This window comes from Plutella xylostella, chromosome 17, assembly GCF_932276165.1.
Source record: "Plutella xylostella chromosome 17, ilPluXylo3.1, whole genome shotgun sequence".
Lineage (NCBI taxonomy): Eukaryota > Metazoa > Arthropoda > Insecta > Lepidoptera > Plutellidae > Plutella > Plutella xylostella.
The window spans coordinates 714,724-729,317 of record NC_063997.1 but is presented as its reverse complement, the minus strand read 5'-3'; the positions used below and the strand labels follow the sequence as shown (position 1 = coordinate 729,317).

General features: G+C 40.6%; 1 protein-coding gene across 1 annotated transcript in view; it reads right to left on the bottom strand.

Moving 5' to 3' along the window:
• The window catches only part of LOC105398484 (protein CLEC16A homolog), a 33,818-nt gene that overhangs the window by 17,902 nt on the left and 1,322 nt on the right, over window positions 1–14,594 (bottom strand). Inside the window, exons 2-8 of the mRNA XM_048626725.1 lie at window positions 11,444–11,583; window positions 10,894–11,042; window positions 9,746–9,888; window positions 8,675–8,761; window positions 6,336–7,405; window positions 5,692–5,895; window positions 5,126–5,309 (exon numbers count right to left, since the gene is read on the bottom strand). Of these exons, the coding sequence (XP_048482682.1) occupies window positions 5,126–5,309; window positions 5,692–5,895; window positions 6,336–7,405; window positions 8,675–8,761; window positions 9,746–9,888; window positions 10,894–11,042; window positions 11,444–11,583 (1,977 nt within the window). The remainder of the gene's footprint in view (window positions 1–5,125; window positions 5,310–5,691; window positions 5,896–6,335; window positions 7,406–8,674; window positions 8,762–9,745; window positions 9,889–10,893; window positions 11,043–11,443; window positions 11,584–14,594) is intronic.

The following is a 14,594-nucleotide window of genomic DNA, read 5'->3' as shown; positions in this document are numbered from 1 at the left end:
GAATTGTTTAGCTGCAATCACAGCGACCAACTGTTCAGATTATTTATACAGCCCGGATTTGGTAATGGAAATTGTAAATAAATTAACTGAGAACTTAGTTTATAGGTGGATAGATTATAGCGTTACCCGAGATGCCGCCCGCCGTCCGAAATTAGCCGCATTATCCGATTATTTGATGCGTGAGGCCGAACTAGTGTGTAGGGCTGGGGTAATGGAGCCGCAACTAAAGACTAAGACTTTTTCCTCAGGTTTTGGCCGTCATCCTGTGCTCGCGATGGTCGATGATTATTCCGATTCCGGTGCGACCAATGCGAATAATATGGCTTCGATCAATGCAGTTTCCTTTCAGAAGCGCGGTGGGCAGACCGACACAACACGACCATACTGTCCCTTCTGCGAGAAAGATGGTCACGACTTGAACAGCTGTTCTCCATTTAGTGCTAGGTCTGTGGACGAGAGATGGGACTGGATTTGTAATAAGAAGCTGTGTTTCAAATGTTTCAGCCCCAAACATCGACGTGAGCGCTGCAGGTCCAGACGTCAATGTGCCACGTGTAGTCGTGGGCACCACACATTGCTTCATCGCGAAGACTGGCTAAATTGGACCAAAAGTAAGCAGTCTAATGGCGATAATGATAAAACGACTGAGACTACGGCCAACTTATGGACTAAACCCGAACAAGAGGGGCGGAGGTATGTAGGAGTCTTACCTGTCAATGTGGAGGGTCCTGCTGGTAGCGTCCGCACGTGTGTCATGATAGACGGGGGGTCTACCATAAGCTTGATAGACTCCCGCCTAGCTGAAAAAATTGGTGCAGAGGGTCCTCGCGTGAACCTTAATTTGCAGGGCGCTGTCGGCGAAACGAAAAGAGAGAACGATAGCCTTGCAGTTGCCGTGACGTTACACACTTCTACGGGTTCCTTTTATTTGCCGAAAATACGTACTGTAGACTCACTCCGCTTGCCCACACAAAAGGTCGATAGAAAATTAATAGAAAGTTGTCTACATTTACAGGATGTGCCGCTAGAGGAGTATGATGGCTATCCGGAGATTCTAATTGGCCAGGATTATTTACAGCTGATATTGATAAGAGAGAACCGAGAAGGACGAGCGAACGAGCCTGTTGCTTCGCGGACTAACCTAGGCTGGGTACTTCACGGATTCGTATCATCTAGTTGTAAGGTAAACAAAGAATTCACAAACCATCTCCATCACTCTGAAGCTGACGTCGAATTACATGACTTGGTTAAGGATTATTTTCGTGTCGATAGCCTTGGTGTAAAACATGAGGAGAATGATAAGTTTTCACCAGGTGAACAGCGAGCTATGAGTATTCTCGACGCGAAGACCAGGAAGATCGGTGACAGATGGGAGACCGGGCTGCTGTGGAGATCGGATGACGTCGCTCTGCCGGAGAATAAAGGGAGCGCAGTGCAGCGACTGAAGGTGATAGAGAGGATGATGGACGTTGACCCCGCTTTCTCGATTGACTATTCGAAGCAGGTGGATAATTTACTGGAAAAACATTATGCAGAAGAAGTCCATGAAACTTTGGCCGGCCCGAGACTTTGGTACTTGCCACATTTCGGAGTACGCAATCCGTCTAAACCGGGAAAGCTTCGCCTAGTGCATGATGCGAGAGCAGAAACAAAAGGCATTTCTCTGAATACGGAGTTGCTAGCAGGCCCTGACCTTCTTAATTCATTAGTTGGTGTTTTGTTCCGTTTTCGAGAGAGGGCGGTAGCAGTTACGGGAGATATCAAAGAAATGTTTATGCGTGTCAAAATAAACGAAGAGGATCAGAAATCGCAACTATTTTTGTGGCGTGGGATGAATAGAGATCAACCTCCCCGTACGTACAAAATGACTTCGATGATTTTTGGCGCGAAATCATCTCCGTGTACTGCTACGTACATTATTAGAAAGAATGCTGACCAATATGCTGAATCTCATCCGCGCGCCGTGATAGCTATTAAAAGAAGACACTATGTAGATGACTATTGTGATAGCGTGGACACAGTTGAAGAGATGAAGCAACTAGTAGCCGACGTCACTGCGATTCACCATGCTGGTGGATTCGAGATAAGAGGCTTCGTATCGAATAAACCTGAATGTCTTCCTGAGCCAACAGAGACGCCGTCGGTTAGCTTATTGCAAACGGAGAGCTCTCAGCGCACCTTGGGAATGATATGGAAGCCACAGAAAGATGCTCTTGGGTTCGACCTGAGTTTCAAGAAGTTGGAAGCAGACATTGTCGACGGATCACAAAAACCCACTAAACGTCAAATGCTTAAAGTCATAATGTCTGTTTTCGATCCTTTAGGTTTACTTGGTCCACTGTTAATTCGAGGCAAAATTTTGTTGCAGCAACTTTGGCGAAGCGGCGTGAAATGGGACGAGTTAATAGGTGATACCTTTACACGAACCTGGAGTGAATTCCTGATAGATTTAAAGTCGTGTGAAGAGTTTATGGTACCTCGTTGTTATGGTTTCAGTGCTTTCGATCAGTTTCAACTGCACGTTTTTGTGGATGCCTCAGAACAAGCATTTTCGGCAGTAGCTTACTTGCGTAGACACAACGGTGAGGTAGCCTTTGCAGCTGGAAAATGTAGAGTCGCACCATTGAAATTGATTACCATACCTCGTCTAGAGCTTCAAGCGGCTCTCATGGGTGCTCGACTAGGCGCCACTGTTCAAAGGGAGCATGACCTGAATATTGTGGATCGTTTTTTTTGGACAGATTCCAGAGTAGTGTGGCACTGGTTACAGAACACCCCGCAAGACAAGAAATCGTTCGTCTCGAATCGAATATCCGAAATCAGAGAGCTGTCAAATTCAGATGAATGGAAGTGGTTACCAGGCGAGTTAAATGTTGCCGATGAAGCGACAAGGGCAAAGCGACATGACACCACAAAACTCAAATGGACGACGGGCCCTGATTTCTTGAAACTTACTGAAGATAGATGGCCAAAGATTACGCCGCCTACTATCTTAGATGACATTGAATATACAATGGCGACACGTACCCGACCAGCAATGCCACTACCTGACATTAATCGTTTCTCAAGATGGTTACGTTTGATACGAGCATCAGCTAACGTCATTTTATTTGTTGAAAGGCTCCGAAATAAATCACGAGTGTCTTTGGAGAGTCGGCATATGGATCGTGCTGAGCAATTGTGGATCATACAGAGCCAGCATGAAAGCTTTGGCGAAGATATAGCCAGAATCGAAACGAACAAGCCGATCGAGAAATGCAGCAAGCTTAAGAACTTATGCTCGTATATAGACGACAGTGGAGTTTTGCGACTGAAAGGAAGAGCAAGGGTGGTTCAAGACGTAGACACGGGTACACTTGATCCTGTACTGCTGGACGGAAAGCATCAGTACACGCGATTAATGATACGTCATTACCATGAAAAGGCCTTCCATGGGAATACCGAAACCGTCGTGAACGATCTGAGACAGAAGTACTGGGTGATAAATCTGCGATCAACTGTCAAGGCTGTTCAACACAGCTGTTTGATTTGTCGTCAACGAAAATCTCAGCCTTTACACCCCCCTACAGGAGACTTACCATTAGCGAGATTAGCTCATCATCACAGAGTATTCGCACACTGTGGGCTGGATTACTTTGGTCCCATGACTGTTACGATCGGGAGACGGCACGAGAAACGATACGGTGCCCTGTTCACGTGCATGACGACCAGAGCGGTGCACATCGAGTTGGCCGGCAGCTTGACTACTGACTCGGCCATCATGGCGCTGAGACGCATGATGAACCGGAGGGGAAACCCAAAGGTCATTTATTCCGATAACGGAACCAACTTCCGAGGCGCGAACACTGAACTTAAAAGGGTACTGAAGGAGGTAGATCAATCGGAAGTATCGAAATTTTTGACCAATGAAAGGATCGAGTGGCGATTTAATCCACCGCTGGCTCCGCACATGGGCGGCTGCTGGGAGAGATTAGTGCGGAGCGTTAAAACATCGCTGAAAACGGTCCTCAACGAGCAAGCACCAAAGGAGGAAACGCTGATGACATTGCTGACAGAGGTTGAGCACACGCTGAACTCACGTCCCTTGACGCACGTCTCTGTGTCGGAGAGTGATCCAGAATCTCTTACACCTAATCATTTTCTTATGGGTGGACCATCTAATGTACCCTGGTTGGGTAACTGTGATCAGGTTTCCCGAAAGTGCTGGAGAGACGCGCAACGGTTAGCCGACGCGTTTTGGAAGCGATGGCTGCGTGAGTACTTGCCCACATTGGTTCCTCGACCGTCTCGAGTACAGGATTGTTTGTTAGTCGAGGGGTCTTTGGTTTTGGTGGCGGATCCTTCTCTACCTAGGAATGTTTGGCTTAGAGGAGTGGTTGTTAAAGTTTTCCCTGGGCCCGACGGTTTATGTAGAGTAGCGGACATTCGGACGTCGGGCGGCATATTGCGGCGACCACTAACTAAATTAATAGTGTTAGGTAGCTCTGAATGAATTTATTTTGTACCTTTAATTTTATTTTGTATCTTTTTAAATTTATGTATTTTTTTTGGCCGGGAGAATGTTGATGATCCTTTTTTGATTTATAAAAAGAAAGTACGGTGACAAGTAACATGACATTTTGACATATAAAATAACAAACTTTGAGATCAATAATAAAAGCTATTGAAGGAAGATCATTTCTATTTATTGTGAGATATTTGACCAATTCTCTACAATTAGCTTTTACATAATCTATGGTCATATATGTAAAAGCCGATATTTTTTTTGGTTTTAGGTAGGAGAAACAGATAAATAAAGATGAAAATATAGCATAGAGTCGATGAAAAATAATACCCGGGAATTCCCGGGAATCATTTTTTTTTCCCGGTTTCGGGAATGACATTTCCCGGGAATTCCCGGGAACACGGGAACGAAACCCTATTATTACGACTGTATTATATATACTCACTCGTCCTCAAACATGTCCAAGAAGATGTCGTCACACTTATAAAATTTCCTCGCTAAAGCGGCCGCCCGTTGCCTCAGTGTCTCAGTCTGTGACAGATACTGCGCACTAGAACCCTTTGCACTATAATTGCACCATACGTCCTTCGTATTACGACTATGTCTAGGTACAATACTTACTCGTCCTCAAACATGTCTAAGAAGATGTCGTCACACTTATAAAAGTTTCTCGCTAAAGCGGCGGCCCGTTGCCTCAATGTCTCAGTCTGTGCGAGGTACCGCGCGCTGGGCCCGGCCGCGCCGCCGCACGCTATGCGTAGAAGGGTGACGCTTAGCTCTAGCGTTACTAGACGGACTTTTGATGCTGGAAAAAAGGTGGAATACTTGTAAGTTTAGGTATTGTAAAGTGGGATATGATAGGATAGCTCCATGCCAGTATACTTACATGGCAATTAAAAGACAAATGAGAAATTATCCATACTATAATTGTATGGAATAAATAGTGTGTCAATGCACTATATGTATAAGGATAAGGAATATAGTATATTGCACTAATCTAAGTAACACAACACTACGTTGCGATGTTTCATGGCAAAAAATTGCGACTGCAATCAAGCATTTGTGTTGAAAAACTTTCATTTGCAAATTTTTACGATATGACGTCGCAACACAGTGTTGTCTGCAGGCCCATAGATAGAAAACCCAATTTACGTTTAGATAATCATAATTAATTCAGGATTACTTACAAGGTTTACAGCTAGAATTAGCTATAGACATCAACTTGGCAACCAGTAGTGCGTTGAAGCTCGGCCACGGCTTGGCGCTAGGTGTGGGAGTCACTGGTTCCGCCTCGCCCTCACTAGATGGCGCCGCTTCCGAAATGGATTTTCTCTTTGATTTATCTTCTAACTCCGGGCAGAGTAACGTGTCTAGCAGTTCTGTGTTCACTCCTATAGAAATTTGGTAGAAGTTAGAATAGTGTATATTAAGTTTATATAATATTATACTTATGTATAAGTACATGAAAAGAAAATTATTTGTGAATGAAATAACGATTAATAATTATGATAAAAAGCATGGCATTATGGATATTTGAATACTAATGAACGATGCACATAAAAGTACAAGACAGGCTAGCGTGAATATAGGAATAGTGTGTAGGCCAATACATATTTAGGACGTAACGAAGAAAATATCTTACCGACTAACAACCAGGCAAGCACAGATAGACAGAACACAGAGTTATTAATTTGGTCAAACATCCAATTCGGTTTATATTTTAGAACATAGAAACATCTTCAAGCCACTACTTCATTCACGGCAGTCATTTAAGTCGAGCTGCAATATTATTTATTCAATAACATAAATAAAAACTTGAGTCTTTACTCACCTTTGTTATTTATGAGCGCAAACAGCAAACATAGCGCGAAAAGCGCTTTGTAGTCATTTTCGCTGCAATCCAGCGAGTCAAAAATAGTTTTCAAAAATGGCCGCTTCTCTATCTCTCTGTTTTGCCTTTCCAATATACTCTCCAATGTATACACTGCTGGTGAGGGCGCCACTGTCGCTCCTCTCAACTTTTGTTTCTCCTCATCAGTTATATTATTCAACTCCGATTCAGTTTTGGACGAGCTGGATTCGATTCCAGAATCGGGTAATGGAGAATCAGGCATGTTTGGTTTCGGCGCTATTGCAGTAGCCGATTTAATGGAATGTACTCTTGTGGCTAGATCCTCTGTCGAGTCGTGAGCGACGCTCGAAGTCTCACTTATGTGCGACGTGGACGGAAGGGAAGTGGAAACCAACTCGGGGTCTAGATCACAGCTGGACTGATCCGTGTCTTTGTCCGGGTCAAAAAACGTCTTTGGACCTGTGTATTCTGGAGTCGTATAGTCTCGCTCGTGACCCGATGTGCTTTCTAAAGCCTTCTCTAAGCTCAACTGCGGCTTCGAAAACTCCAGCTTAACGTTATTCGGTTTAGCGTTGCTTATGTACATTTCTAGGATTTTTGTAGCACCATCCTCGAATACTGTTAAATCCGACTGCAGTATAATCCACGCTAGTGAATGGACTATAGGGCCGTGGGTTATAATTAAGAAAACTTGTGATAGTAGGAATAGCGAAACAACACAGGAAACTGAAGGTTTAGCTTCGTCCTCTGACTCCATACGTTGCCTTGGATAGTTCATCCGGCCGGGCGATTCGCTTTTGCCTTTTAAAATAGCCTCTAAGTTCCTAGTAATAGACTCTATGCTTTGTATCTGATCCCGGTTGTAGTTGGACCGCCTTGATTCGGCAGTTAGCGAGTAAATGTACAGTGGGACGAATAGTTTGTGAAGTAAATGTTCGGTCAATACATCGTTTAGGTCGGGAATGTTCAAGCACAGAATGTCATTGATGTAGTGGAGATGGTCCAAGTGTTCTGCCACTATGTCGTCCAATTTCTGTTGCGATTGGTGGCTGTAAAGAAAATAAACAAAAACAAATTTGTGGTGTTGTTATAAATACATTTATGGACTTGTAATACTGGTTTGCAGGGTGGCATTTTAACTTCTGACGGTATAAGTGATAATAATTTAACGAAGTGGGAAACATTGGCCCAGTTTGACACTTGAGTAAATCTATTTAAGCATAACTTTATCATAACAAACAGCCAATCACGGCGCTGCATTCTATAATTCTATAGGTACTAAAGTTCTACTAAACTTGGCGTTGTCAGGTGTGAAACTGATAGTTTATCTTGTTAGTGATAGTTTTGCGAATTAATATGTATGCCAATGAACGAATTCTAGAGAGCGGCGACATTTAAATGTAAAGTTACAGATAAGATTTCTTTTATTTTGCTGCTTATAAACTTTGCTACAATTTAAATTGGTAGAAGATGTAAAATACAATTATGTATACGACTGTACGATAAAAATTGTGGCTGTGTATTTGCGAAGTAATCAATTTGCATTGATGTACTTAAGTAAGCTGTTTATTGATCTCGGATATGAAATAGGTAATAAGTCGATTGTACTCAACATTTGAATATATTATGATATCGTAAGTTTGTATAGAGATATACTTCAATTCTTCAAAGTAATCTTAGAGGTACATTTCTAAATGAATATTACGTAAACCATGTAATCAAATTGATAAAGCGACAAAAATATACAAGTGTTTCTGCAATGCCAATTGGCCAAGGTGAGTCATTATTCTACGACTCAAATGAGGGCCAAGTTCAACTGGCTACCTGTGTACATACGAGTATTGCAGATACATACATTTTATAAGCACACAGTACAGTATACATACGTATAGCAACCAGTAATTCGCACGTGTTTACTAATAAATGACGTCAACAAATACTGCGCGATTATGCCAATATGTATAAAATCTCCGAGAAACACAAAGTCCTATTGTAAATTTTTGCATCTATCGCTTTAGATCTGTTTGAGGCAATCACGCATGCATTAACATAACTTAGTTATAGTTAGTAAGTTAGATTGTAGTTAAAATACGAAGAGATTGATTAGATTGAGACTTATGAATGCCTGACGAAACCTCTTCGAGTAACGAATCACCTGTACCTTACATACATCCAGCAAACCTGGATCACCTGGGCAATTAGCGACCAACGCTAATCTGACTAACTATCCTGCGTTCCTGTCCCAACAGTTTATCAACTCTGGTCTGGCCTTCATGTAACCGACACTACAATAAGAAGAATAAGAAGTATAGACTCACTCCATGTCGTTTCTGACACAAGCGTCGAGCTCCAGGATGTGCTTGCCGATGAACCACACCAGGTTGCTGAAGTACGGGGCGGCCGTTCTGTAATAACACACGAATATGCATGAAATGGTTTACTTTTATAAAAAGTATTGCCTGTAAGTAATCGCTCTAGTGATAAGACAGCATATTGTACGATGATTCTAGTGTATAAATTTATTATTGTAAGTTTAACAGAGTAAAATTCTAATTACACTCACGGGCAATGAAAAGGTTCCACTGAGAAAAACACAAAATTACTCCTAAACGGAAAAAGGTAACTTTATGACACCTCCTGCAAAATTTAAGTACATTTAACGAAGCATCAGTATATAACCAACTAAAATAGTATTAGTAGTAATATTTTTTTCAAATTTTCAATTAAATGTTTTTGTGAGTGGAACTATTTCATTGCACGTGAGTGTATATATATTGTAAATACTTCATTTTGTACCATTGATAGGGTACTCCTCAAAATGTAATTTTTTCAATGTTTTGTAAAACTAGACATAAGTCTGAAACTAAATTAATAAATCTCCAAGGTTTTTTACGTGAACACACATTTTGTTACGATGGTAGGAAGGTACGAGTATTAATGTATAAATAACATAATTTACGAGTTTGTTTATGTTTCGTTTCGGCAAATTGCATGCAACATAACGTTTTTAGTACGTCATAAACTTAATGATGCTTTGGATCAAACATAACAATGATTAATAAAATATACTATGACATCAGTTACTTCCTTCAATACCGAGGACCTGCCGTGGGTTGCAGAACTGTATTCTATTGCTTTATGGAATCATTTGATTTGCTCATTATGTCATTTGACCTCACGACCCTAATCCATACTATGTGTCACCTACAAGCCTTATAACTAAGAACAAGAAAGAAAAGGACAGCTACAGTTCACTCACCTGTCTCTAATAAACCTCAGCATACTAGAATCCTGCATCCGACACACCCGATTGACGTTGAGTGTGAGTGAATGAATAAGCTGTAAAGTGCTTACAACAAGACAGAAAAGGACAGCTATACTTCACTCACCTATCTCTAATAAACCGCAGCATACTGGCATCTTGTACCCGGTAGACGTTTAGCGTGAGCGTCCTTACTGCAATACGGACCATAGACTCGGGGTGGTTGAAGAACTTTATGGCCTCCGTGTAGAGAGGGAAGTCCTTGGTGTGCTGGAAGTAATGGTGGAATTAGATTGGGTTGTTTATTTATAGAGATATTGTTAGCTGAGTTACATATTTTATAAGTTTGTTTTTAAGTTGTGGAAGCTGGAAATGGTAGAGAGACCCCCTTAATCATAGAAAAGTTACAGGACGTTTTAGCTATTGAACTATTTTGTTGATAAGTTTATGATACCTACATATATTTCTTTTGGAACCTATAACCAAGAACCTGATGCGTTGTTGCTTTATTCAGAACGAGTCATACATAACGTAATTCATTAGGTAGGTATATGTGTAATGTTGCATATGCATATTGCATTTCCAGTTTTCGACGGTACTTTCCTAAAACCGGTATGTAACATTTACATACAAATAAACACAACTACACTTTTTACTGTTTCCAGGTTCAACGCCACAATAATGCGAAGGTGACTTTCAGACTTTTCGATATTTGGAAGGTAATAAATACCTGCTTTTAGTATTGCTATTGGTATTTATTATTTAGTTGAAAGGACATTTATGAGTTTTATGACCGTAAATCCAAGACTGACATTCTTATTTACTTACATTGCTTGTGTAAGCAAAATAAAAGTAAATTTAAAATTGACTGAAACAGTGACCATAAACACAATTGTTTTGGAACATTATATTCATTCTACATTTAGGTACTCGTATGTATATTTCTCTTTCCGGTACCTACCTAAACCATTGTTACACCTACAATACATAGCTTTAATACATGAATGTTAGACTGTCAGCGCAATAAGCAGCCATGTTGTAGCGACTACGAGTGACACCCATTAGAGACCCATTAGTATGAAATCTGTGGTGTAGCGCGTACACTGCAGGCACAGACACGCTAAGAAGAACAATAAACACTGCAGGGTCACTCTGCAGCGCTAACCAAGACTCTATCTCGTTGCATTAAGCGTGCCGATTGCGTGATAATTCTCGTTCGTTCGTTCGTCGATTAAGAGCGTTCCCCCCTGGTACCTTCTTCAGTGAGTTTCATACCTCGTTGTAGAAGAAGTGTATGGTGTGGTTGTTGAGCTTGAGGCTGAGCGTCTTGAGGAACGACACGTAGTACGCCATCACCTCCTCGTCGGAGAAGTCGAACTTGTGCACGATGATCGAGTTCACGTGGTTGTTGCTCAGCAGGTAGTCTGTGGGGGGTGGCGTTATTGTTATAATTGTACAACACACTAATCTTCTACTTAGGGTGAAGCGCCATTGGTGCGTTGCGTCACGTCGTCCGAAAGGAACGGACATATTTTTTATGACAGTTCCTTTGGGACGATGTCGACGATGCGATGCGACGCACCAATGGGGCCTCATCCTTAGTGTAGGTATCTTATTGGTGACGAACACTAGAGCTAGAGTATTCATTCGGCAGAGATTGTGATTGGTTGTACATGCAAAGGTCAATGTTAGATTTTCTCGGTGACTGGCCTTTATCTTGTTGCAAGAAAAATCAGCCCTCCAAAGATGAACTAACAACAAGAAACATCAGCTCTCTGAAGTTCATCAAGCAACTGTAACCCTCTATATTAACTCCAACACTCACACAGGCTGGTCTCGTTCCGTATGTTCTCGAACAGTATGTTGAGTGTCTGCAGCAGCTGCACGCACACGAATGAGGAGCCCCCACAGCGCTGCCGCATGATCTTCAGGAAATACGACAGCATGTTCTTCTCCAGGAAGAAGCTGGAATGTTCAACATTTGTTATTTGGGCTCTGTATATTTTGCCGGATGTTATTGATTATTGGAAAATACAATTAGGATTAGGATGGTTTCTACCAGAGATGTGCTATGTTATGTTGCTATGAATGCATTTGATATCCACCAATCATGTATTGTTTGGTCTACTTACTATATACTTACCAGGTATATACTTACTATATACTACTAGGTTATACTTACCATAGCACTGGTAGGAACATATTTTTTTCATATCATTTCAGCATAGCTGTATAGCACATCTCTGGTGAAAAGGCACCCTATTTAAGTGGAAAATATAGTGTAATACATCTGTAGCTATAATAACTTGAGATTGCATTATTTAACTTGATAATTAAACTTTAAATCTAATCATATCTTTTACAATATACACATTGACGCCTGGGAAGACCATCACGATGCTATTGGAGTCTTCTGTGATCTGTCGAAGGCGTTTGATTGTGTAGACCATCAGACTTTAATTTCGAAACTGAGATACTATGGAAAGGCAGGAAAGGCTTTAGATTTGATAGCTTCATATTTAGACAAGAGGCAACAAAGGGTTGATATTAACAATACTAAATCACAGGGGGCTCATGTAAAGATAGGCGTCCCTCAAGGATCTATTCTAGGACCATTTTTATTCCTCATTTATATTAATGACTTGCCTTTTATGGTTGAAAAATTGACTAATATAGTTTTATTTGCTGACGTTACTTCTTTGCTTTTTAAAGTTAAAAGAAGTGAAAATAATTTTTATGAAATTAATTCTATTCTATCTGACATACACGATTGGTTTACCGTAAATAATCTTTTATTGAATTCTAAGAAAACGAAATGTATTAAATTTACACTGCCGAATGTTAGACAATGCGATACTAACATTATTCTAGATGGGAATAAATTGGACCTAGTTAATGATACTGTCTTTCTTGGTATGACTATAGATTCAAAGTTACAGTGGGGACCTCACATTGCCAAATTGGCTGGAAGGTTGAGCTCGGTAGCTTTTGCTGTACGGAAAATTAGACAACTGACCGACGTTGAAACCGCCAGATTAGTTTACTTTGTTTTTGACGGTCGAATGGCGTAGTGGTTAGTGGCCCTGACTGCTATGCCGAAGGTCCCGGGTTCGATTCCCGGCTGGCGCAGATATTTGTTTAAAGACAAATATTTGTACTCGGGTCTTGGGTGTTGATATTTATATTTAGTATCTATCTATCTATGTATTTGTGTAGATATATCAGCTGTCCGACACCCATAACACAGGTTCTGCCTAGCTTGGGGTCGGATGGCCGTGTGTGAGATGCCCCCACATATTTATGCCCCCACATATTTATTACTTTAGTTATTTTCACAGCTTATTGTCGTATGGCATTTTGCTTTGGGGTAGAGCCGCTGATATTGAAACTATATTTGTATTACAGAAAAGAGCCATCCGCTCTATATACAAACTTGGTTCCAGGGATTCATTGAGAGAACTATTTAAAGAAATTAACATCCTTACAGTTCCATGTCAGTTCATTTTTTCCAATTTAATGTATGTACGAAAGAGTATTTCAACTTTTGATACAATTGGCAGTAATCATGACATTAATACTAGGAACAAGCATAAGCTGGCTTTTCCAGCGATGCGTCTGGCGAAAGTTAATAAATCGTTTTTGGGGTACTGTATTAGATTTTATAATAAGCTTCCAACAGAAGTTGCTCAAATGCCAGAGAATAAGTTTAAGTGTTACATTAAAGAGAAACTCAGTAAAAAAGCTTATTATAAAATTGATGATTACTTAGAGGACGTTAATGCATGGCTGTGATAAGTAGTTAGCTCTGCTCATATTATTATAATAATTATTATTAAGCTTATATGTATTGTATACCAACTAGTTTTAAGTCTTTTTTTGAAAAGATGGCTCAGGAGTTTCTTGCCTCCATTCTTCTCCTTAGACAGAAAGAGCCCCCCCTTATCCGAATGGAGAGTAATTTGTAAAAATTGACGTTCATCAGAAAATTTTATATTTGTACGATGAATAAAAATTTTTGACTTTGACTTTGACTTTTAGTTCAGTGAATCATTTACGTGGGTGGTCTGAAAAGTTTCCGACCTAACATAGATACAAGATTTTTTTTCTTAAAATTAATTTTTATTCTTCTACATAGCCTGTCAAACAGTAATTAGGCGGCGCCAAAACACGGATTTATTGCGCCTAAACTGCGCCAACAGAGCTTTGGAAATGTTCATTCGAACACGTCGTTGGTCTGACGTTAAGCAAACGCGGCAGCCAACGCGCGGACAGGCTTCTCATGCCTAAATCTTGATTTAATATGTGACAAACACGTTCTCTGGACATTTTCATTGCCTCTGCCTCTCTCTCACTTTAATTCGGCGGTCGTCTAACACCATTTGGAGAACTTTAGCGATGTTATCGTCAGTAGTTACAGTTTTTGGACGTCCCGAACGTTCATCATCTCCGAAGCTCTTACGGCCACATTTAAATTCGGGTGCCCAAAATTTTACAGTGGTAAGTGACGGTGAAGAGACCCCGTACACAGAATCTAACTCATCTTTGATTTGCGTAGGGTTATTCCCATTCAAAAACCAATATTTTAAGACAGATACTTGATTTTTTCAATTTTCACAGAAATGCTCACATCGACTCACTCAAAGGACTGTAAAATAAAAACCACGCGTCAAAAATGGCTGAATCTTTGAAGTGTTGCTGTCAAAAGATGCACAGTTACATTCCCTGACTTTAATTGATGTGAGCTGCCATCTTCACGTTGAGGTCGGAAACTTTTCAGACCACCTACGTATTTAAGTCAGTTAACAAACAATCAGTACACTATATTTAAAACATTAGTAATTTTGGTGAGGTATTATTTTTATGAATCATGTTTGCATAGATTATGAAACAAAGTATTGAGGATCAATAAACTGCAAGCATGTTTTGTATAAAATCATTATCAGTAGAGTTGAATAGACTATGAACTTTATCTGCCA